Source organism: Salmo salar, chromosome 02, assembly GCF_965601325.2.
Source record: "Salmo salar chromosome 02, fSalSal1, whole genome shotgun sequence".
NCBI lineage: Eukaryota > Metazoa > Chordata > Actinopteri > Salmoniformes > Salmonidae > Salmo > Salmo salar.
Genome location: NC_138292.1, coordinates 5924463 through 5947500, shown reverse-complemented (window position 1 = coordinate 5947500; position 23038 = coordinate 5924463). Strand labels below are relative to the sequence as shown.

Below are 23038 nucleotides of genomic sequence, written 5' to 3'. Positions count from 1 at the left end.
GAGCACGTTAAGGCATACGGAAGGAATAGAGGCAGAGACCCAGACGGAGCACGTTAAGGCATACGGAAGGAATAGAGGCAGGGACCCAGACGGAGCACGTTAAGGCATATGGAAGGAATAGAGGCAGGGACCCAGACGGAGCACGTTAAGGCATATGGAAGGAATAGAGGCAGGGACCCAGACGGAGCACGTTAAGGTATACGGAAGGAATAGAGGCAGGGACCCAGACGGAGCACGTGAACTTCTTTGGGAATGGGGGGCAGTATTGAGTAGCTTGGATGAATAAGGTGCCCAGAGTGAACTGCCTGCTACTCAGGCCCAGAAGCTAGAATATGCATATAATTAGTAGGTTTGGATAGAAAACAATCTAAAGTTTCCAAAACTGTTAAAATAATGTCTGTGAGTATAACAGAACTCATATGGCAGGCAAAAACCTGAGAAAAATCCAACCAGGAAGTGGGAAATCTGAGGTTTGTAGATTTTTTTAAGTGATTGCCTATCCAATATACTGTGTTTATGGGGTCAGATTGCACTTCCTAAGGCTTCCAATAGATGTCAACAGTCTTTAGAACATTGTTTCAGGCTTCTACTGTGAAAGGGGAGCAAATAAGAGCTGTTTGAACCAGGGGTCTGGCTGAAATCCTCAAGTTTTTTATCGTGAGCGGCCGTGGGCGCGAGCTCTGTTCCCTTTCCTTTCTAAAGACAAAGGAATTGTCCGGTTGGAATATAATTTAAGGTTTATGATAAAAAACATCCTAAAGATTGATTATATACATCATTTGACATGTTTCTACGAACTATAATGGAACTTTTTTGACTTTTCGTCTGGACTTTGTGAGCGCGCCTTGTGCATTTGGATTACTGGACTAAACGCACGAACAAAAAGGAGGTATTTGAACATAAAGATGAAGTTTATCGAACAAAACAAACATTTATTGTTTAACATGGAGACCTGGGAGTGCTATCAGATGAAGATCATCAAAGGTTAGTGATTCATTTTAATGCTATTTCTGACTTTTGTGACACCTCTCCTTGGTTGGAAAATGGCTGTATGGTTTTCTGTGGCTAGGCGCTGACCTAACATAATCGCATGGTGTGCTTTCACCATAAAGCCTTTTTGAAATCTGACACAGCGGTTGCATTAAGGAGAAGTTTATCTTTAATCGTATGTTAAACACTTGTATTTTTCATCAATGTTTATTTATGAGTATTTCTGTAATTTGATGTGGCTCTCTGCACTTTCACCGGATGTTTGTTTGAGACAATGCATTTCTGAACATAACGCGCCAATTTCAAATGAGATTTTTGGACATAAAGATGAACTTTATCGAACAAAACACACATTTATTGTCTAACATGGAGTCCTGGGAGTGCCATCCGGTGAAGATCATCAAAGGTTAGTGATTAATTTTAACGCCATTTCTGTCTTTTGTGACACCTCTCCTTCTTTGGAAAATGGCTGTATGGTTTTCTGTGGCTAGGCGCTGACCTAACATAATCGCATGGTGTGCTTTTGTCGTAAAGCCTTTTTGAAATCAGACACTGTGGCTGGATTAACAAGAAGTTTATCTTTAAAATGGTGTATAATACTTGTATATTAGAGGAATTTTAATTATGAGATTTCTGTTATTTGAATTTGGCGCCCTGCAATTTCACTGGCTGTTGGCGAGGTGGGACGCTAGCGTCCCACGAATCCCAGAGAGGTTTAAGGCATATGGAAGAAATAGAGACAGGGACCCAGACGGAGCAAGTTAAGGCATACGGAAGGAATAGAGGCAGGATCTGGTTTTAATATTGGAACAGATCTCAAACCTCCTGTGTTTAGAGAGATAAACGGAGAGAGCAGGAGACAGAGACAGAGAGAGAGAGAGAGAGGGGGGAGAAGAGACAGAGAGAGAAAGGAAGAGAGAGAGAGAGAGAGACAGAGGGGGACAGAGAGAGGGGGAGGGAGAAAGAGAAAGAGAGAGAAAGGAAGAGAGAGAGAGAGAGAGACAGAGAGACAGAGGGGGACAGAGAGAGGGGGGAGGGAGATAGAGAAAGGAAGAGAGAGAGACAGAAAGACAGAGGGGACAGAGAGAGGGGGGAGGGAGATAGAGAAAGAGAGAGAAAGGAAGAGCTGAGGATTTGGTGGATTTGAAGATAAGCTCCTGTGTGAGGTTTGGGGAGATGGAAATGGGCAATAAAAGAGAAAATAGAGAAAGTACTTAAAGCTTGATGCTAAGAAGTGGCAGCAACACTGTCAGAGCACGGGAGGAACATAACTACTCTAAGAAGTGACATAGCAACACTGTCAGAGCACAAGAGGAACATAACTACTCTAAGAAGTGACATAGCAACACTGTCAGAGGATGGGAGAAACACAACTACTCTAAGAAGTGACATAGCAACACTGTCAGAGCACAGGAGGAACATAACTACTCTAAGAAGTGACATAGCAACACTGTCAGAGGATGGGAGAAACACAACTACTCTAAGAAGTGACATAGCAACACTGTCAGAGCACGGGAGAAACACAACTACTCTAAGAAGTGACATAGCAACACTGTCAGAGCACAGGAGAAACACAACTACTCTAAGAAGTGGCATAGCAACACTGTCAGAGGACGGGAGGAACACAACTACTCTAAGAAGTGGCATAGCAACACTGTCAGAGCACAGGAGAAACACAACTACTCTAAGAAGTGACATAGCAACACTGTCAGAGCACAAGAGGAACACAACTACTCTAAGAAGTGGCATAGCAACACTGTCAGAGCACAGGAGAAACACAACTACTCTAAGAAGTGACATAGCAACACTGTCAGAGCACAAGAGGAACATAACTACTCTAAGAAGTGACATAGCAACACTGTCAGAGGATGGGAGAAACACAACTACTCTAAGAAGTGACATAGCAACACTGTCAGAGCACAGGAGAAACACAACTACTCTAAGAAGTGACATAGCAACACTGTCAGAGCACAGGAGAAACACAACTACTCTAAGAAGTGACATAGCAACACTGTCAGAGCACAGGAGAAACACAACTACTCTAAGAAGTGACATAGCAACACTGTCAGAGGATGGGAGAAACACAACTACTCTAAGAAGTGACATAGCAACACTGTCAGAGGATGGGAGAAACACAACTACTCTAAGAAGTGACATAGCAACACTGTCAGAGGATGGGAGAAACACAACTACTCTAAGAAGTGACATAGCAACACTGTCAGAGCACAGGAGAAACACAACTACTCTAAGAAGTGACATAGCAACACTGTCAGAGCACGGGAGGAACACAACTACTCTTTATGTCCATGATAAGACCCTATGGCATTTAATGACTACACAACGGTTTAATCCTCTTCCTATGTCCAAGTCTAGGTGAAAGACATGTACATTAAACTATAACATGAAGGAGAAGGCCGAGTCAAAAACACATGGACATTCAGCTATAACATGAAGGAGAAGGCCTAGTCAAAAACACATGGACATTCAGCTATAACATGAAGGAGAAGGCCTAGTTAAAAACACATGGACATTCAGCTATAACATGAAGGAGAAGGCCTAGTTAAAAACACATGGACATTCAGCTATAACATGAAGGAGAAGACCTAGTTAAAAACACATGGACATTCAGCTATAACATGAAGGAGAAGGCCTAGTTAAAAACACATGGACATTCAGCTATAACATGAAGGAGAAGGCCTAGTTAAAAACACATGGACATTCAGCTATAACATGAAGGAGAAGACCTAGTTAAAAACACATGGACATTCAGCTATAACATGAAGGAGAAGACCTAGTTAAAAACACATGGACATTCAGCTATAACATGAAGGAGAAGGCCTAGTTAAAAACACATGGACATTCAGCTATAACATGAAGGAGAAGGCCTAGTTAAAAACACATGGACATTCAGCTATAACATGAAGGAGAAGGCCTAGTTAAAAACACATGGACATTCAGCTATAACATGAAGGAGAAGACCTAGTTAAAAACACATGGACATTCAGCTATAACATGAAGGAGAAGGCCTAGTTAAAAACACATGGACATTCAGCTATAACATGAAGGAGAAGGCCTAGTTAAAAACACATGGACATTCAGCTATAACATGAAGGAGAAGGCCTAGTTAAAAACACATGGACATTCAGCTATAACATGAAGGAGAAGGCCTAGTCAAAAACACATGGACATTCAGCTATAACATGAAGGAGAAGACCTAGTTAAAAACACATGGACATTCAGCTATAACATGAAGGAGAAGGCCTAGTTAAAAACACATGGACATTCAGCTATAACATGAAGGAGAAGGCCTAGTTAAAAACACATGGACATTCAGCTATAACATGAAGGAGAAGACCTAGTTAAAAACACATGGACATTCAGCTATAACATGAAGGAGAAGGCCTAGTTAAAAACACATGGACATTCAGCTATAACATGAAGGAGAAGGCCTAGTTAAAAACACATGGACATTCAGCTATAACATGAAGGAGAAGGCCTAGTTAAAAACACATGGACATTCAGCTATAACATGAAGGAGAAGGCCTAGTTAAAAACACATGGACATTCAGCTATAACATGAAGGAGAAGGCCTAGTTAAAAACACATGGAGTTGGTAAAGGAGAAGTGCTACTCACTGAGCAGAGACTCGATGACCACCCTGTAGAGGTCAGCCTGACGATGGGGCTGCCACTGGACACACATACTGGACCTCATCACCTGGTAGGTGTTCAGGTTGGTCACGCCCAGATACACTGAGGAGACAGAGACAGAGACAGAGACAGAGACAGAGAGAGACAGAGAGAGAGAGAGAGAGAGAGAGAGAGACAGAGACAGAGAGACAGAGACAGAGAGACAGAGACAGAGACAGAGACAGAGACAGAGACAGAGAGACAGAGACAGAGAGTAGAGAGTAGAGAGTAGAGAGTAGAGAGTAGAGCGAGAGAGAGAGACAGAGAGAGAGAGAGAGAGAGAGAGAGAGAGAGAGAGAGAGAGGAAGAGAGAGAGTGAGAGAGAGAGAGAGAGAGAGAGAGATAATCACGATGACAGAATAACATCACTATTACCATTACAATCACATCAAATCACTATCACAATCACTATCACTATCACATCAAATCAATCACTATCACATCAAATCACAATCACATCACATCACAATCACTATCACATCAAATCACTATCACATCAAATAACAATCACATCAAATCACTATCACATCAAATCACTATCACATCACATCACTATCACATCAAATAACAATCACATCACATCAAATCACTATCAAATCACATCAAATCACGATCACATCAAATCACAATCACGATCACAATCATGACCCCACCACATCACTATGGACAGTAACATCATGAAGGAACTGAAGCCAACAGCTGACGGAGAATTGCAATCTTTCAACCTATCTATTGGTACTGATAGATAAAGACCAGGAAGCTGATAGTATTGATAAGGTGTCATAATGAAACACAATCAATCCAGCTGTGTAGGCATGTGTGTCTTTAAGGAATTCATTTCATCCACTCAAATAAATAACTCATTGTGATTTATGGGAAGAATCAATATGAACTAACGTCCAACTTCTGAGTCCTATCCAACGCGCATTTGTTATCAAAGAAAAGAAAGGCTATTAATCTTAGTGATTAAATAGTATATGACGTTTTGATAGAGAGCAATAAGTTCAAATCTATTCCCCAATCTTTATGAAAGCTATTAGGAACCGTAAACAGTTTATAGAGTGTAAACAGTCTCTAGAAACTTCTCTGTTCCGTACAACAAACATGTTCTGAAAAACAAAAGCTGCCACAACAAACTCATCTTTTTAAATTATTATTCATTGTTTCATTTTAGAGGAGCAGAAGTTGTTTCCATCTGATTTACACTATACACTTTTCAACGAAATTTCAATGAATCATACAGCTAAACAATCTGACAAAGTAACATATGAATTTCTAGAACAGAACGACAACATGTACCAGCCATAAAATCAAAGAGCTATGACACAGCTGTCATTAAGACACATCCTGTACACAGCGTATTCACATTCTACAACTACTATATCTATACACTTTGTTACCTGTCTTCCGAAAGGGAAAGTCATGAAAACACATGGCAGGTGGATTATTTTTCCTCCTTGTGAATAATGTATATGACAGCCTTTGGATTTGTCCTAAATAGCATCCTATTCCCTATAGAGTGCACTACTTTTGACCAGAGTCCTATGGGAGCACTATATGGGGAATAGGGAACCATTTGAGACCAGAGTCCTGCACTATATAGGGAATAGGGAACCGTTTGAGACCAGAGTCCTGCACTATATAGGGAATAGGGAACCATTTGAGACCAGAGTCCTATGGGAGCACTATATAGGGAATAGGGAACCGTTTGAGACCAGAGTCCTATGGGTGCACTATATAGGGAGTAGGGAACCATTTGAGACCAGAGTCCTGCACTATATAGGGAATAGGGAACCGTTTGAGACCAGAGTCCTGCACTATATAGGGAATAGGGAACCGTTTGAGACCAGAGTCCTGCACTATATAGGGAATAGGGAACCGTTTGAGACCAGAGTCCTGCACTATATAGGGAATAGGGAACCGTTTGAGACCAGAGTCCTGCACTATATAGGGAATAGGGAACCGTTTGAGACCAGAGTCCTGCACTATATAGGGAATAGGGAACCGTTTGAGACCAGAGTCCTGCACTATATAGGGAATAGGGAACCGTTTGAGACCAGAGTCCTGCACTATATAGGGAATAGGGTGCAGTATGTGACGCAGTCTAACTTCCTTATACGACCCTTATTAATGAGCTGTATGTATGCATGGACAGACAGCCACTCTGCCGCACTGGGGGCACAAACCTATGGAAGACAAGAGTCAAAACCAGGTACAATTGAGCTATTTGTGCATTTCATTATTTAAAGGTCAAATTGACAAAGCATAAAATATTGATAGGAATCTTGGTGGTGCATATGCAGATATAATTATAAAGCCTGCGTGAGGAGATGAACTACTGTACAGTGTGTTTGGGGTGAAAGAGAGACTGCAACGCATCATAAGTCATTTGTGTCACGACTTAAATTCCTCTCTCTATAATGGAATAGCTGCCTTGTACAGCAGTGGGGGGGGGGGGGGGGGGGTCAACTTATAGCCACATAGAGATGTGCTGCATACATTTAATGCTCAGTATATATCAATTCATGCATTATTCATTAATTCAGTCAGCCATTCACTCATTAATTCAGTCAGCCATTCATTGTACATGTATAATATGTATCCAACTGTAGACATATTGGTCTCCCGAGGGGCGCAGCGGTCTAAGGCACTGCATCTCAGTGCAAGAGGTGTCACTACACTCCCTGGTTCGAATCCAGGCTGTATCACATCCGGCCATGATTGGGAGTCCCATAGGGTGGCTCACAATTGGCCGAGCTTAGTCCAGGTTTGGCCGGCCTAGGTCCTCATTGTAAATAAGAATTTGTTCTTAACTGACTTGTCTAGTTAAATAAAAATAATACATATATATATTACTCTGGGTTCAGCTTCCCATTATGGATTGGCAGTATGTCCTGGTTCTGCCAGTTATTATATCCGTATGTCTCCTGTCCCTGGAACATCTCATCTGACTGAGCTCCGATGAAAACGCAGCTCTTCTCAGGTAGTCACACAGCAGGATGCTGATGTGACGCTCTGCTGACAGCCAGAAGGACATTATGAAAAAGACAATCTATTTACTTTTGATGAGAAAAGCTCCAAAAAGCATGTATTACTTTACGATGCACCTGCTGATATCACATTTATATGCAAACGGGTGTAAATTTCCCCAACTGTCTCTCTGAATATTGATATTCTCAGCTGTCCGTCAGGGTGGTGAAATCCTCTTCAACAAACAAAGGGAATCTTATGTTATCAGCATAATGTAATGCAAACAGAATACAAAGCTATGTATTACACTTCCTTAAAGCTTAGTCTCCATGGGCTTTGCATTATGGGGATGAATCACATGTATCTTTACAAACTGGTTCAGAGGAGCAGACATACACTATACATACAAAAGTATGTGGACACCCCTTCAAATGAGTGGATTCTATTTTAGCCACACCCGTTGCTGACAGGTGTATAACATTCAGCACATGACCATGCAATCTCCATAGACAAACATTGGCAGTATAATGGCTTTACTGAAGAGCTCAGTGACTTTCAAAGTAGCACCGTCATAGGATGCCACTTTTCCAACAAGTCAGTTCATCAAATTTCTGCCCTGCTAGAGCTGCTCCGGGTCAACTGTAAGTGCTGTTATTGTGAAGTGGAAATGTCTAGGTGCAACAACGGCTCAGTCACAAAGTGGTAGGCTACACAAGCTCACAGAACGGGACCGCCGAGTGCTGAAGCGTGTAGCGCGTAAAAATCGTCTGTCCTCGGTTGCAACACTCACTACCGAGTTCCAAACGGCCTCTGGAAGCAATGTCAGCACAAGAACTGTTCGTCAGGAGCTTCATGAAATGGGTTTCCATGGCCGAGCAGCCGCACACAAGCCAAAGATCCCCATGCGCAATGTCAAGCGTCGGCTGGAGTGGTGTAAAGCTCATCGCCATATATAAACAAGTATGTGGACATGCCCCAATGCATAGTGCCAACTGTAAAGTTTGGTGGAGGAGGAATAATGGTCTGGGGCTGTTCTTCATGGTTCGGGCTAGGCCTCTTAGTTGCTGTGAAGGGAAATATCAACGCTACAGCATACATTACATTCTAGATGATTCTGTGCTTCCAACTTTGTGGCAACTGTTTGGGGAAGCCCTTTCCTGTTTCAGCATGACAATGCCCCCGTGCACAAAGCGAGGTCCATACAGAAATGGTTTGTCGAGGTCAGTGTGGAAGAACTTGACTGGCCTGCACAGAGCCCTGACCTAAACCCCATCGAACACCTTTGGGATAAATTGGAACGCCGACTGCGAGCCAGGCCTAATCGCCCAACATCAGCGCCCGACCTCACTAATGCTCTTGTGGCTGAATGGAAACAAGTCCCCGCAGCAATGTTCCAACATCTAGTGGAAAGCCTTCCCAGAAGAGTGGAGGCTGTTATATCAGCAAAAGGGGGAACCAACTCCATATTAATGTCCACGATTTTGGAATGAGATGTTCGACAAGCAGGTGTCCATATACTTTTGGTCATGTAGTGTACTACACTTTGAGAACAAACATTTAACATGTCATCCAAAGTGGCTGCTTGGTATTGGCAGTTGAAAGAGTCAATTCAAAAATGGACCCTAACCCTGAGGTCCCCTTTGTTGTGGTCTTGAATTGGAACTACAACCGGAGTCTACCTAAACTACCTAAACACCATTCACCAACCCTAACATGTATTAGTGGTGTGTGTGGGGGTTCGCTGGATCCTGTGGTGTAGGAGGTGATGACATACACACAGCGCCAGCAACACACAAACACACACACACACACACACACACACACACACACACACACACACACACACACACACACACACACACACACACACACACAGGGTCAGCAACACACACACACACACACACACACACACACACACACACACACACACACACACACACACACACACACACACACACACACACACACGATCAGCAACACACACACGCATACACACACACACGCATACACACACACACAACCTGACCAATAGAGCCAATGTATTACATGTCTTGGCGGTGCCCTGGAGTGGTTGGCTGGATCCCGTTGTGTAGGAAGAGATGACCTTCACAGTGTACTCAGTGTCACTCTGCAGGTTCAGGATCAGCATGGTGTTGACGTCGTCTCCCACAAAGGTCTCCAGAGCTGACCCCGGCACTGTAGGAAACACAGAGACTGGCTCAGCTACACACACACACACACACACAGAGACACACACACACACACACACACACACACACACACACACACACACACACACACACAGAGACACACAAACACACACACACACACACACACACACACACACACACACACACACACACACACACACACACACACACACAGAGACACACAAACACAGAGACACACACACACACGCACACACACGCATGCACACATATCATGTTGAACCTAAAGTTCCAATCAAATGTATTTGAGGACAGTCTGGAAAATGAGGAATGGAGGCACTGTCAGAGAGTAGGGAAGAAGGGCATGGAACATGTATACTGTAGTGAGAGTAAGCACCTCTCCACTAACAGACAGAGGCAGAGCCCCCTGTTCCTCTTGTTGTAGAAGGCATTCAATCTAGGTGGAGGACCCGTTTCTCTGGACCACAGGACAGGGTATTAAATCTAGGTGGAGGCACCCATTTCTCTGGACCACAGGACAGGGTATTAAATCTAGGTGGAGGCACCCATTTCTCTGGACCACAGGGCAGGGTATTAAATCTAGGTGGAGGCACCCATTTCTCTGGACCACAGGGCAGGGTATTAAATCTAGGTGGAGGACCCATTTCTCTGGACCACAGGGCAGGGTATTAAATCTAGTTGGAGGACCCATTTCTCTGGACCACAGGGCAGGGTATTAAATCTAGTTGGAGGACCCATTTCTCTGGACCACAGGGCAGGGTATTAAATCTAGGTGGAGGCACCCATTTCTCTGGACCACAGGGCAGGGTATTAAATCTAGGTGGAGGCACCCATTTCTCTGGACCACAGGGCAGGGTATTAAATCTAGGTGGAGGCACCCATTTCTCTGGACCACAGGGCAGGGTATTAAATCTAGGTGGAAGACCCATTTCTCTGAACCACAGGGCAGGGTATTAAATCTAGGTGGAGGACCCGTTTCTCTAGACCACAGGGCAGGGTATTAAATCTAGTTGGAGGACCCATTTCTCTGGACCACAGGGCAGGGTATTAAATCTAGTTGGAGGACCCATTTCTCTGGACCACAGGGCAGGGTATTAAATCTAGGTGGAGGCACCCATTTCTCTGGACCACAGGGCAGGGTATTAAATCTAGGTGGAAGACCCATTTCTCTGAACCACAGGGCAGGGTATTAAATCTAGGTGGAGGACCCATTTCTCTGGACCACATGGCAGGGTATTAAATCTAGGTGGAGGACCCATTTCTCTAGACCACAGGGCAGGGTATTAAATCTAGTTGGAGGACCCATTTCTCTGGACCACAGGGCAGGGTATTACATCTAAGTGGAGGACCCATTTCTCTGGACCACAGGGCAGGGTATTAAATCTAGGTGGAAGACCCATTTCTCTGGACCACAGGGCAGGGTATTAAATCTAGGTGGAGGACCCATTTCTCTGGACCACAGGGCAGGGTATTACATCTAGTTGGAGGACCCATTTCTCTGAACCACAGGGCAGGGTATTAAATCTAGGTGGAAGACCCATTTCTCTGGACCACAGGGCAGGGTATTAAATCTAGGTGGAGGACCCATTTCTCTGAACCACAGGGCAGGGTATTAAATCTAGTTGGAGGACCCATTTCTCTGAACCACAGGGCAGGGTATTACATCTAGGTGGAGGACCCATTTCTCTGAACCACAGGGCAGGGTATTAAATCTAGTTGGAGGACCCATTTCTCTGAACCACAGGGCAGGGTATTAAATCTAGTTGGAGGACCCATTTCTCTGAACCACAGGGCAGGGTATTAAATCTAGTTGGAGGACCCATTTCTCTGGACCACAGGGCAGGGGATTAAATCTAGGTGGAGGACCCATTTCTCTGGACCACAGGGCAGGGTATTAAATCTAGGTGGAGGACCCATTTCTCTGAACCACAGGGCAGGGTATTAAATCTAGTTGGAGGACCCATTTCTCTGAACCATAGGGCAGGGTATTAAATCTAGTTGGAGGACCCATTTCTCTGAACCACAGGGCAGGGTATTAAATCTAGTTGGAGGACCCATTTCTCTGAACCATAGGGCAGGGTATTAAATCTAGTTGGAGGACCCATTTCTCTGAACCACAGGGCAGTTTAAAGAGCTTCTAATAGAAAGCAGAGGCTCACACAGTCACAGGATGCAACCCTATGACAACCACTCCCCACTACTTTTGATCGGAGCCCTTTGGATCCTTGTCAAAAGTAGTGCACTATATAGGGAATAGGGTCCCCATAGGGCTCTGGTCAAAAGTAGTGCACTATATAAGGAATAGGGTCCCCATAGGGCTCTGGTCAAAAGTAGTGCACTACATAGGGGCCAGGTTTCCATTTGGAACATAACCACAGACTCTTTCTTCTTTCTGTTCTCATGTGGTTTCTCCATGTAGGAAACAAAGCTGAGGGATATTTCCCCACACTCTGTGTTACACCCACATCAAGCCTTCTGTTTACAATAGAAAAGACCAAGACGGTAGACAGAATAATGGTGTTTAAAAGACTGACTGAGACGGTAGACAGAATAATGGTGTTTAAAAGACTGACTGAGACGGTAGACAGAATAATGGTGTTTAAAAGACTGTCAAGGACGGTAGACAGAATAATGGTGTTTAAAAGACTGACTGAGACGGTAGACAGAATAATGGTGTTTAAAAGACTGTCTGGGACGGTAGACTGAATAATGGTGTTTAAAAGACCAAGACGGCAGACAGAATAATGGTGTTTAAAAGACTGTCTGGGACGGCAGACTGAATAATGGTGTTTAAAAGACTGTTTGAGACGGTAGACAGAATACTGGTGTTTAAAAGACAGTCAAGGACGGCAGACTGAATAATGGTGTTTAAAAGACTGTCAAGGACGGCAGACTGAATAATGGTGTTTAAAAGACTGTCTGAGACGGTAGACAGAATAATGGTGTTTAAAAGACAGTCAAGGACGGCAGACTGAATAATGGTGTTTAAAAGACTGTCTGGGACAGCAGACTGAATAATGGTGTTTAAAAGACTGTCTGAGACGGTAGACAGAATAATGGTGTTTAAAAGACAGTCAAGGACGGCAGACTGAATAATGGTGTTTAAAAGACTGTCAAGGACGGCAGACTGAATAATGGTGTTTAAAAGACTGTCTGAGACGGCAGACTGAATAATGGTGTTTAAAAGACTGTCAAGGACGGCAGACTGAATAATGGTGTTTAAAAGACTGTCTGAGACGGCAGACTGAATAATGGTGTTTAAAAGACTGTCTGAGACGGCAGACTGAATAATGGTGTTTAAAAGACTGTCTGGGACGGCAGACTGAATAATGGTGTTTAAAAGACTGTCAGGGACGGCAGACTGAATAATGATGTTTAAAAGACTGACTGGGACGGCAGACTGAATAATGGTGTTTAAAAGACAGTCTGGGACGGCAGACTGAATAATGGTGTTTAAAAGATTGAAACGTTAAAGAGAGGTGTGTATTGTAACGTGTGTATTGTAATACGTGTGTATTGCAACATGTGTATTGTAATATGTGTGTATTCTAGCCGGTGTGTATTGTAACAGTTGTGTATTGTAACCGGTGTGTATTGTAACCGGTGTGTATTGTAACAGGTGTGTACTGTAACAGGTGTGTATTGTAACAGGTGTGTATTGTAACCGGTGTGTATTGTAACCGGTGTGTATTGTAACCAGTGTGTATTGTAACCGGTGTGTACTGTAACCGGTGTGTACTGTAACCGGTGTGTATTGTAACAGTTGTGTATTGTAACCGGTGTGTATTGTAACCGGTGTGTATTGTAACAGGTGTGTACTGTAACAGGTGTGTATTGTAACAGGTGTGTATTGTAACAGGTGTGTATTGTAACCGGTGTGTATTGTAACCGGTGTGTATTGTAACCGGTGTGTATTGTAACAGGTGTGTATTGTAACAGGTGTGTATTGTAACAGGTGTGTACTGTAACAGGTGTGTATTGTAACAGGTGTGTATTGTAACAGGTGTGTACTGTAACAGGTGTGTATTGTAACAGGTGTGTATTGTAACAGGTGTGTATTGTAACAGGTGTGTATTGTAACCGGTGTGTATTGTAACAGGTGTGTACTGTAACAGGTGTGTACATACCAGATGTGGGTTGGTAGACTACCCTGAAGCCCAAGGTGGGAGAAGGAGGCGTGTCCCAGGTGATGCGGAAGCGGCTGAACCACTCCTCAGACACCCTCAGGTTGCTAGGCGCTGAGAGGGGCACTGACAAAACAAGAGTAGTAGAGAAACTGTCACTTATACACTGTGGTTTACGGTACACTGTTAGGCTGCAGTCAATTGTTATGGTATTGCACCAATATGCAAAACACAGATTCCATCCATCCAAAACATTGAAAGTTATTAAAGTCATATGTATGTGTGATTTATGATTTACTATTGGGTTTTTACAAGGTTTGGGGTTTCATTTGGAATACAAGCTAGCCAAAGCCAAAGGGACTGTACTCTCTCTGCTCTCTACTTTAAAAACATATTTGACTTATATTCACTGTGGCATTTTCATAAAATGTTTAAAGAGGAGACAATCCTAGTCTGAAAAAGCACCCCTATCCCTATAGACTGCACTACTTTTGGTCTGAGCCTTATGGGCAGCGGTACACAAGTACAATTTGAGACGGTCCAGTCACACAGATTTCTTAGGTGACAAAGATCCGGATGGATATTGTTATTTATCAGCGTAGTAACAAACCCCCCACCTCGCAACCCATGCAACCCTAAACAGTTCACACTGTTCACAACCTTCTTGTTGGCAGAGAGAAAACATTGCAGTTTTAAAAGTAATTTCCTGCATTTCTACACATTATGTCATGGAGTGAAGGGAAAATGTAGTAGTTTTAAAGCTAATTTCCTGCATTTCTACACATTATGCCATGGAGCGAAGGGAAAATCTAGTAGTTTTAAAGCAAATTTCCTGCATTTCTACACATTATGTCATGGAGTGAAGGGAAAATGTAGTAGTTTTAAAGCTAATTTCCTGCATTTCTACACATTATGTCATGGAGTGAAGGGAAAATGTAGTAGTTTTAAAGCTAATTTCCTGCATTTCTACACATTATGTCATGGAGTGAAGGGAAAATGTAGTAGTTTTAAAGCTAATTTCCTGCATTTCTACACATTATGCCATGGAGCGAAGGGAAAATGTAGTAGTTTTAAAGCTCATTTCCTGCATTTCTACGCATTATGCCATGGAGCGAAGAAGAAATGGAGCAGTTTTAAAGCTAATTTTCTGCATTTCTACACATTTTCCATGTCTTATGTGTGTTCATAATGAAACCAGGAGTCCAACCCCAACCAACATTTTTATTTCTTTATTTTTAGTCGGGGCCGCGGTCAGTATTGACCCCGTTCTGTATCCGGATCCGGCCCGCGGTCCACCTGTTGAGTACTGATGTAGTGAATAGGATACCATTTTGGATGCATCACCAGCTTGCTATTGGTAGAGTGTTTAATCATTCAGACAATGATGTTGAGCTGAGTGTATATAATCAATTACAGCATGAGGAAGTGTTTTAGTGGCTCATGACTGAGAACAGAATGACTGTGTGATTATGAATGGCTTTCATTAAGCTTATTAATGGACATGATCAATAATTGCTGGCTGTCCGTTTACACCGTCCTCAGCGGGTGACGACAGGGAACCGACACACTGGGAACATTTTCCACCTGCTGTAACTAGTCTAACAGAGATGGTTCAGTGGGATCTAGATGGATAACCCTCCTCAACCAAATGCCTACAATTTGATTTTGATTTGATTTATTTTATTACAGAGTCATGCATCATCAGGATGCCCCGCCCACATGGAGTCATGCATCTTCAGGATGCCCCGCCCACATGGAGTCATGCATCTTCAGGATGCCCCGCCCACATGGAGTCATGCATCTTCAGGATGCCCCGCCCACATGGAGTCATGCATCATCAGGATGCCCCGCCCACATGGGCTTATAAGACATTGTATTTGCTGTGTCAAAATAAAATAATAATGTATATATATACACACACACACACACACACACACACACACACACACACACACACACACACACATATATATATATATATATATATATATATATATATATATATATATATATATATATATATAAACAGTACCAGTCAAAAGTTTGGACACATCTACTCATCCAAGGGTTTTCATTGGTTTTACTATTTTCTACATTGTAGAATAATAGTAAAGACATCAAAACTATGAAATAACACATATGGAACCATGTAGTAACCAAAACATTTGAGTTTCTTCAAAGTGGCCACCCTTTGCCTTGATGACAGCTTTGCACACTCTTGGCATTCTCTCAACCAGCTTCATGAGGTAGTCACCTGGAATGCATTTCAATTAACAGGTGTGCCTTGTTAAAAGTTAATTTGTGGAATGTCTTTCCTTCTTATTAATGCATTTGAGCCAATCAGTTGTGTTGTGACAAGGTAGGGGTGGTATACAGAAGATAGCCCTATTTGGTAAAAGACCAAGTCCACATTATGGCAAGAACAGCTCAAATAAGCAAATAGAAACGACAGTCCATCATTACTTTAAGACATAAAGGTCAGTCAATACGGAAAATGTCAAGAACTTTGAAAGTTTCTTCAAGTGCAGTCGTAAAAACCATCAAGCGCTATGATGAAACTGTCTCTCATGAGGACCACCACATGAGGACCACCACATGAGGACCGCAATATCAACTGTTCCTTTGAATAGAATGATGTTGAGATGTGTCTGTTACTTAAACTTTGAGGCTGGTAACTCCAATGAACTTTTCTTCTGAAGCAGAGGTAACTCTGGGTCTTCCTTTCCTGTGGCGGTCCTCATGAGAGACAGTTTCATCATAGCGCTTGATGGTTTTTGCGACTGCACTTGAAGAAACTTTCAAAGTTCTTGACATTTTCCGTATTGACTGACCTTTATGTCTTAAAGTGATGATGGATGTCGTTTCTCTTTGCCTCATGAAGCTGGTTGAGAGAATGCCAAGAGTGTGCAAAGCTGTCATCAAGGCAAAGGGTGGCCACTTTGAAGAATCTCAAATACAAAATATATTTTGATTTGTTTAACACTTTTTTGGTTACTACATGATTCCATAGGTGATATATCATAGTTTTGATGTATATATAGAAATAGGTGACAGGAGCTCAATATAACATTTACCATACACCCCACACAATAGAGCCAGGTCTAAACCCCAGGCATTACACTAGCTACAAGACAAGCTTCATAGAACCATCCACAAGAAAGGCTGTACTCACATGTTCTGCCCACAGAAGACACACTGATGCCATCCTGCCCATCTGTGTAGACTGGGGTGACCGTCACCTTGTGCTCTGTGTCAGACAGCAGAGGCTGGAGAAGGACTGTGGTCTGCTGCCCAGGCACCAGAACCTGGCGGGTAGAGATTATACATAGTGTTACACAGAGTGTGTGTGTGTGTGTGTGTGTGTGTGTGTGTGTGTGTGTGTGTGTGTGTGTGTGTGTGTGTGTGTGTGTGTGTGTGTGTGTGTGTGTGTGTGTGTGTGTGTGTGTGTGTGTGTGTGTGTGTGTGTGTGTGTGTGAGAGAGAGCATAAGCGTGAGGGTTTCTCCTCAGAAATATATCTGACCTCCAAGTGTGTCTTATTTCACTGCTACCGACACATCGTTAATCAAACATATGGTAACGTCTCATCTAGCCTGTTGTTTGGCCAGTTCCCACAGTGGCCAGTGGCTGAACTGACACTTGGCTTTGGGTATGAGGCTGATACTTGGTTTGAAGTTCTTTCCAAACATTTTCACTGCTCTATTCTTCCATTTTTTTCTCATTAACAAAATTGGCCTCAATGACAAGACAGTTAAACCTGATATGTTGGTAATGACAAGAAGGATTAACATCTAATGAAAATCCCAAATCGCACCCTATTCCCTATTTAGTCCACTACTTTTGACCAGGGCCCATAGGGTTCCTGTTCCTAAAGTAGTGCACTATATAGGGAATAGGGTGCGATTTGGGACAAAAACAAAGTTAGCCTGATATTACCTCTCTGCATAATCATTAACAGATTAGTTGAATCACGCTGTTGTGGTCACCCATTAGACTCTTAGACCACAGTTAAAAATATGATATAAAAAGAAGTTCCCAAAGGATGTTACCAAGAAAAAGGTCTGAAATGGTCAAAAGTTCCCTGAGAAGGTACAACTATGTAAAATTAATAACATTTTAGTATCATTACTTGGAATAAGATTTCGTATTTCCATATAAACTATTTACACGTTCTCTATGATCCATCTTCCCTGGTTGGTCTGGGCTTTTTTTTATCCCATCTTGTGAACTGTCAAACCCCATACCCTGGAAATGGACTGTCCACCAGGCATGTGGTGTTTAAATCGGAACTGCCAAGTAGTTGGTCGAGCCCAAAGTGAACGTTCCTAAATGTCTTCTCTAAGAAGCCATATCCTCACATGGAGAGGAGTGAGAGGCTAAGCCCAAACCCCATCCCTATCCTCCATCCCATCCGCTGCCCTGTCAGACCCCACACCAGAGCTGGACTGTACTGACTCCTACACAACAACTCTGATTAGCGGAGCTGTCCAATAGACACGTGGTGCTGAAGCAGATTCTGCCAGGGGAGTTGGCTTGACTCAGCCAAAACTAAACGATCTGAAAGTCCCAACCGTTCTCTCTAAGGAGCATGTCCTCACAGGTCTCTACTTCAGTCTGTGGGGTAATTGGGATTCTTCAGGGGGGAAAAAAAAATCTCTCTATGGATGTGTCCCAAATGGCACCCTATTCCCTATATAGTGCACTACTTTTGACCAGAGCCCTATATAGGGAATAGGATGCCATATGGGGTGCAGCCAGTGTGTTCCATTCGTTCCTCAGTGACCTAAATGCTTGTTGAAAAGATAATGGAAGTTCTTCCATGTTGCTCCATCCCCTCTATCTTCCCCAACACAGCAGGAGCCAGGGAGACGCGAAGGTCCCAGGTGGAAATTAAAATACAAGTGAAGGAGAAAGAATAGATAGAGGGTTTAAGTGCTGAATCACTGTAGAGTCCCTTGGTCCCAAGGGCTCTGTGGAGGTTGGGGCAGAAAGGTGGAAGGGGCTCCAAACTAATAATTCTTCTCATCGTACAAATGAGTCAACACACTGTGATTCTATTGAACACACTGGATAATAAAATGGTGTGATTCTATTGAACACACTGGAGAATAAAATGGTATGATTCTATTGAACACACTGGAAAATAAAATGGTGTGATTCTATTGAACACACTGGATAATAAAATGGTGTGATTCTATTGAACACACTGGATAATAAAATGGTGTGATTCTATTGAACACACTGGATAATAAAATGGTGTGATTCTATTGAACGCACTGGAGAATAAAATGGTGTGATTCTATTGAACACACTGGATAATAAAATGGTGTGATCCTATTGAACACACTGGAGAATAAAATTGTGTGATTCTATTGAACACACTGGAGAATAAAATGGTGTGATGCTATTGAACACACTGGAGAATAAAATGGTGTGATGCTATTGAACACACTGAACACACTGGACACACAATAGATATAGTCCTTGGTTCACTCCAGACCTGTCTGCCCTTGACCAGCACAAAAACATCCTGTGGCGTTCTGCATTAGCATCGAATAGCCCCCGTGATATGCAACTTTTCAGGGAAGTTAGGAACAAATATACACAGGCAGTTAGGAAAGCTAAGACTATCTTTTTCAAACAGAAATTTGCATCCTGTAGTACTAACTCAAAAACGTTCTGGGACACTGTAAAGTCCATGGAGAATAAGAGGACCTCCTCCCAGCTGCCCACTGCTCTGAGGCTAGGAAACACCTATATCTATCCTACCTGTCTTTCTAAGGTCTTCAAAAGCCAAGTTAACAAACAGATTACCGACCATTTCGAATCCCACCGTATCTTCTCCGCTATGCAATCTGGTTTCCGAGCTGGTCATGGGTGCACCTCAGCCACGCTCAAGGTCCTAAACGATATCATAACCGCCATCGATAAGAGACATTACTGTGCAGCCGTATTCATCGACCTGGCCAAGGCTTTCGACTCTGTTTCTCAAATGACTGCCTCGCCTGGTTTACCAACTACTTCTCTGATAGAGTTCAGTGTGTCAAATCGGAGGGCCTGCTGTCCGAACCTCTGGACCTCTGGCAGTCTCTATGGGGGTGCCACAGCATTCAATTCTCGGGCCGACTCTTTTCTCTGTATACATCAATGATGATGTTGCTCTTGCTGCTGGTGATTCTCTGATCCACCTCTATGCAGATGACACCATTCTGTATACTTCTGGCCCCTCTTTGGACACTGTGTTAACTAACCTCCAGACGAGCTTCAATGCCATACAACTCTCCTTCCGTGGCCTCCAACTGACCTCCAGACGAGCTTCAATGCCATACAACTCTCCTTCCGTGGCCTCCAACTGCTCTTAAACGCAAGTAAAACTAAATGCATGCCTGCTCGCATGCCTGCTCGCCCGTTCAGCATCACTACTCTGGACGGTTCTGACTTAGAATATGTGGACAACTACAAATACCTAGGTGTCTGGTTAGACTGTAAACCTTCCAGACTCACATTAAGCATCTCCAATCCAAAATTACATCTAGAATCGGCTTCCTATATCGCAACAAAGCATCCTTCACTCATGCTGCCAAACATACCCTCGTAAAACTGACCATCCTACCGATCCTCGACTTCGGTGATGTCATCTATAAAATAGCCTCAAACACTCTACTCAACAAATTGGATGCAGTCTATCACATTGCTATCCGTTTTGTCACCAAAGCCCCATACACTACCCACCATTGCGACCTGTACGCTCTCGTTGGTTGGCCCTCGCTTCATACTCGTCGCCAAACCCACTGGCTACAGGTTATCTACAAGTCTCTGCTAGGTAAAGCCCCGCCTTATCTCAGCTCACTGGTCACCATAGCAGCACCCACTCGTAGCACGCGCTCCAGCAGGTATATCTCACTGGTCACCCCCAAAGCCAATTCCTCCTTTGGTCGTCTTTCCTTCCAGTTCTCTGCTGCCAATGACTGGAATGAACTGCAAAAATCTCTGAAGCTGGAGACTCATATCTCCCTCACTAGCTTTAAGCACCAGCTGTCAGAGCAGTTCACAGATCACTGCACCTGTACATAGCCCATCTGTAAACAGCCCATCTATCTACCTACCTCATCCCCATACTGTATTTATTTATCTTGCTCCTTTGCACCCCAGTATCTCTACTTGCACATTCATCTTCTGCACATCTACCATTCCAGTGTTTAATTGCTATATTGTAATTACTTCGCCACCATGGCCTATTTATTGCCTTATCTTACCTCATTTGCACTCACTGTATATAGACTTTTTGTTTTCTTTTGTTCTACTGTATTATTGACTATGTTTTGTTTATTCCATGTGTAACTCTGTGTTGTTGTATGTGTCGAATTGCTATGCTTTATCTTGGCCAGGTCGCAGTTGCAAATGAGAACTTGTTCTCAACTAGCCAACCTGGTTAAATAAAGGTGAAATAAAAATACAATAAAAACTGGATAATAAAATGGTGTGATTCTATTGAACTCACTGGATAATAAAATGGTGTGATTCTATTGAACTCACTGGATAATAAAATGGTGTGATTCTATTGAATTCACTGGATAATAAAATGGTGTGATTCTATTGAACTCACTGGATAATAAAATGGTATGATTCTATTGAATTTGAGCTGGGAGATATAAAACTCCAGTCAGATGAAGGATATCTTACATACTAGGTGAAGAATACTTTGGCAAAGCTACCTACATTTTACTCATCTATCAGACGTTCTCATCCAGAGCGACTTACAGGAGCAATGAGGGTTAAGTGTCTTGCTCAAGGACACATCGACAGATTCTTCACCTAGTTGGCTCTGGGATTTGAACCAGTGACCTTTCGGTTACTGGCACATGCTCTCAACTGCTAGGCTATCTGCCACCCCGTTCTTCGTTGTCTCCACACATATACTTCCCTATGTACCAGTCTACTGTTTCTATCAGTCTACCACCCATTCCTTGTCTATCCATTCTATCTATTGTCTACAAATAACCTTTTTGTGAAGGGTATATACATAACAGAGAAGGGTTAAGTTGTCAATGCTTTGTCTGAAGAACAGCAAAAACCCAGGATTTACATTCCAAACGTATCTGTTCTTAATCGGAAACCCTTAGGATCAATAAAACAGGACAACTGAAAGGACAACAATGAGTTCCACCAGTTTTCAACCAGATTTCAAATTGGAGGTGTCTTTTCAGCAAGTATGACAGTACACTCTTAGACAAAAATATGCTATCTAGAACCTTAAAGGGTTCTTCGACTGTCCCCACAGAGAACCCTTTTGGCTTCAGGTAGAACCCTTTCTACAGAGGGGTCTACCTGGAACAAAAAGGGTTCTCCTATGGGAACAGTAGAAGAACCCTTTTCTCTAAGAGTGTAGATATTATGCCTCCATGCAGTATGTCAAACTAATCAGTGGATCGACATGTGTCTCAATTTCTGTGCCTTACAGGAATTAGTTCAGTGACTAAGCCACCATGATCAAATAATCAAAGACTTTCATTAGGTTCCAGAGACCCCAAAGGAGCATGGGTAATAATTTATCTGGTTCCTTTCAAACAGCACTGTGACTGTGTCAGCCAGTTAATTCCACAATGATACACAAATTAGACATGCTCAACAGTAATTACACATTTACATCAGGATCTAACCCCTGGATGGGTACAGCTACAGAATGTGTCCTGACATCAGGATTTAACCCCTGGATGGGTACAGCTACATAACGTGTCCTGTCATCAGGATTTAACCCCTGGATGGGTACAGCTACAGAACGTGTCCTGTCATCAGGATTTAACCCCTGGATGGGTACAGCTACAGAACGTGTCCTGTCATCAGGATTTAACCCCTGGATGGGTACAGCTACAGAACGTGTCCTGTCATCAGGATTTAACCCCTGGATGGGTACAGCTACAGAATGTGTCCTGTCATCAGGATTTAACCCCTGGATGGGTACAGCTACAGAACGTGTCCTGTCATCAGGATCTAACCTCCCTGACATGATGATCAGTGTGGTGCCTGACAGGATGATCAGTGTGGTGCCTAACATGATGATCAGTGTGGTGCCTGACA

The 23038-nt window shown here is 43.0% G+C and overlaps 1 protein-coding gene across 4 annotated transcripts in view; it reads right to left on the bottom strand.

Moving 5' to 3' along the window:
* Positions 1 to 23038, bottom strand: part of LOC106573090 (collagen alpha-1(XIV) chain) — a 258521-nt gene that overhangs the window by 136845 nt on the left and 98638 nt on the right. For all 4 annotated transcript variants that reach the window (XM_082959258.1, XM_082959260.1, XM_082959256.1 and 1 more), the window contains exons 20-23: positions 17135 to 17267; positions 13966 to 14088; positions 9696 to 9845; positions 4626 to 4742 (exon numbers count right to left, since the gene is read on the bottom strand). In XM_082959258.1, the coding sequence (XP_082815384.1) occupies positions 4626 to 4742; positions 9696 to 9845; positions 13966 to 14088; positions 17135 to 17267 (523 nt within the window). The remainder of the gene's footprint in view (positions 1 to 4625; positions 4743 to 9695; positions 9846 to 13965; positions 14089 to 17134; positions 17268 to 23038) is intronic.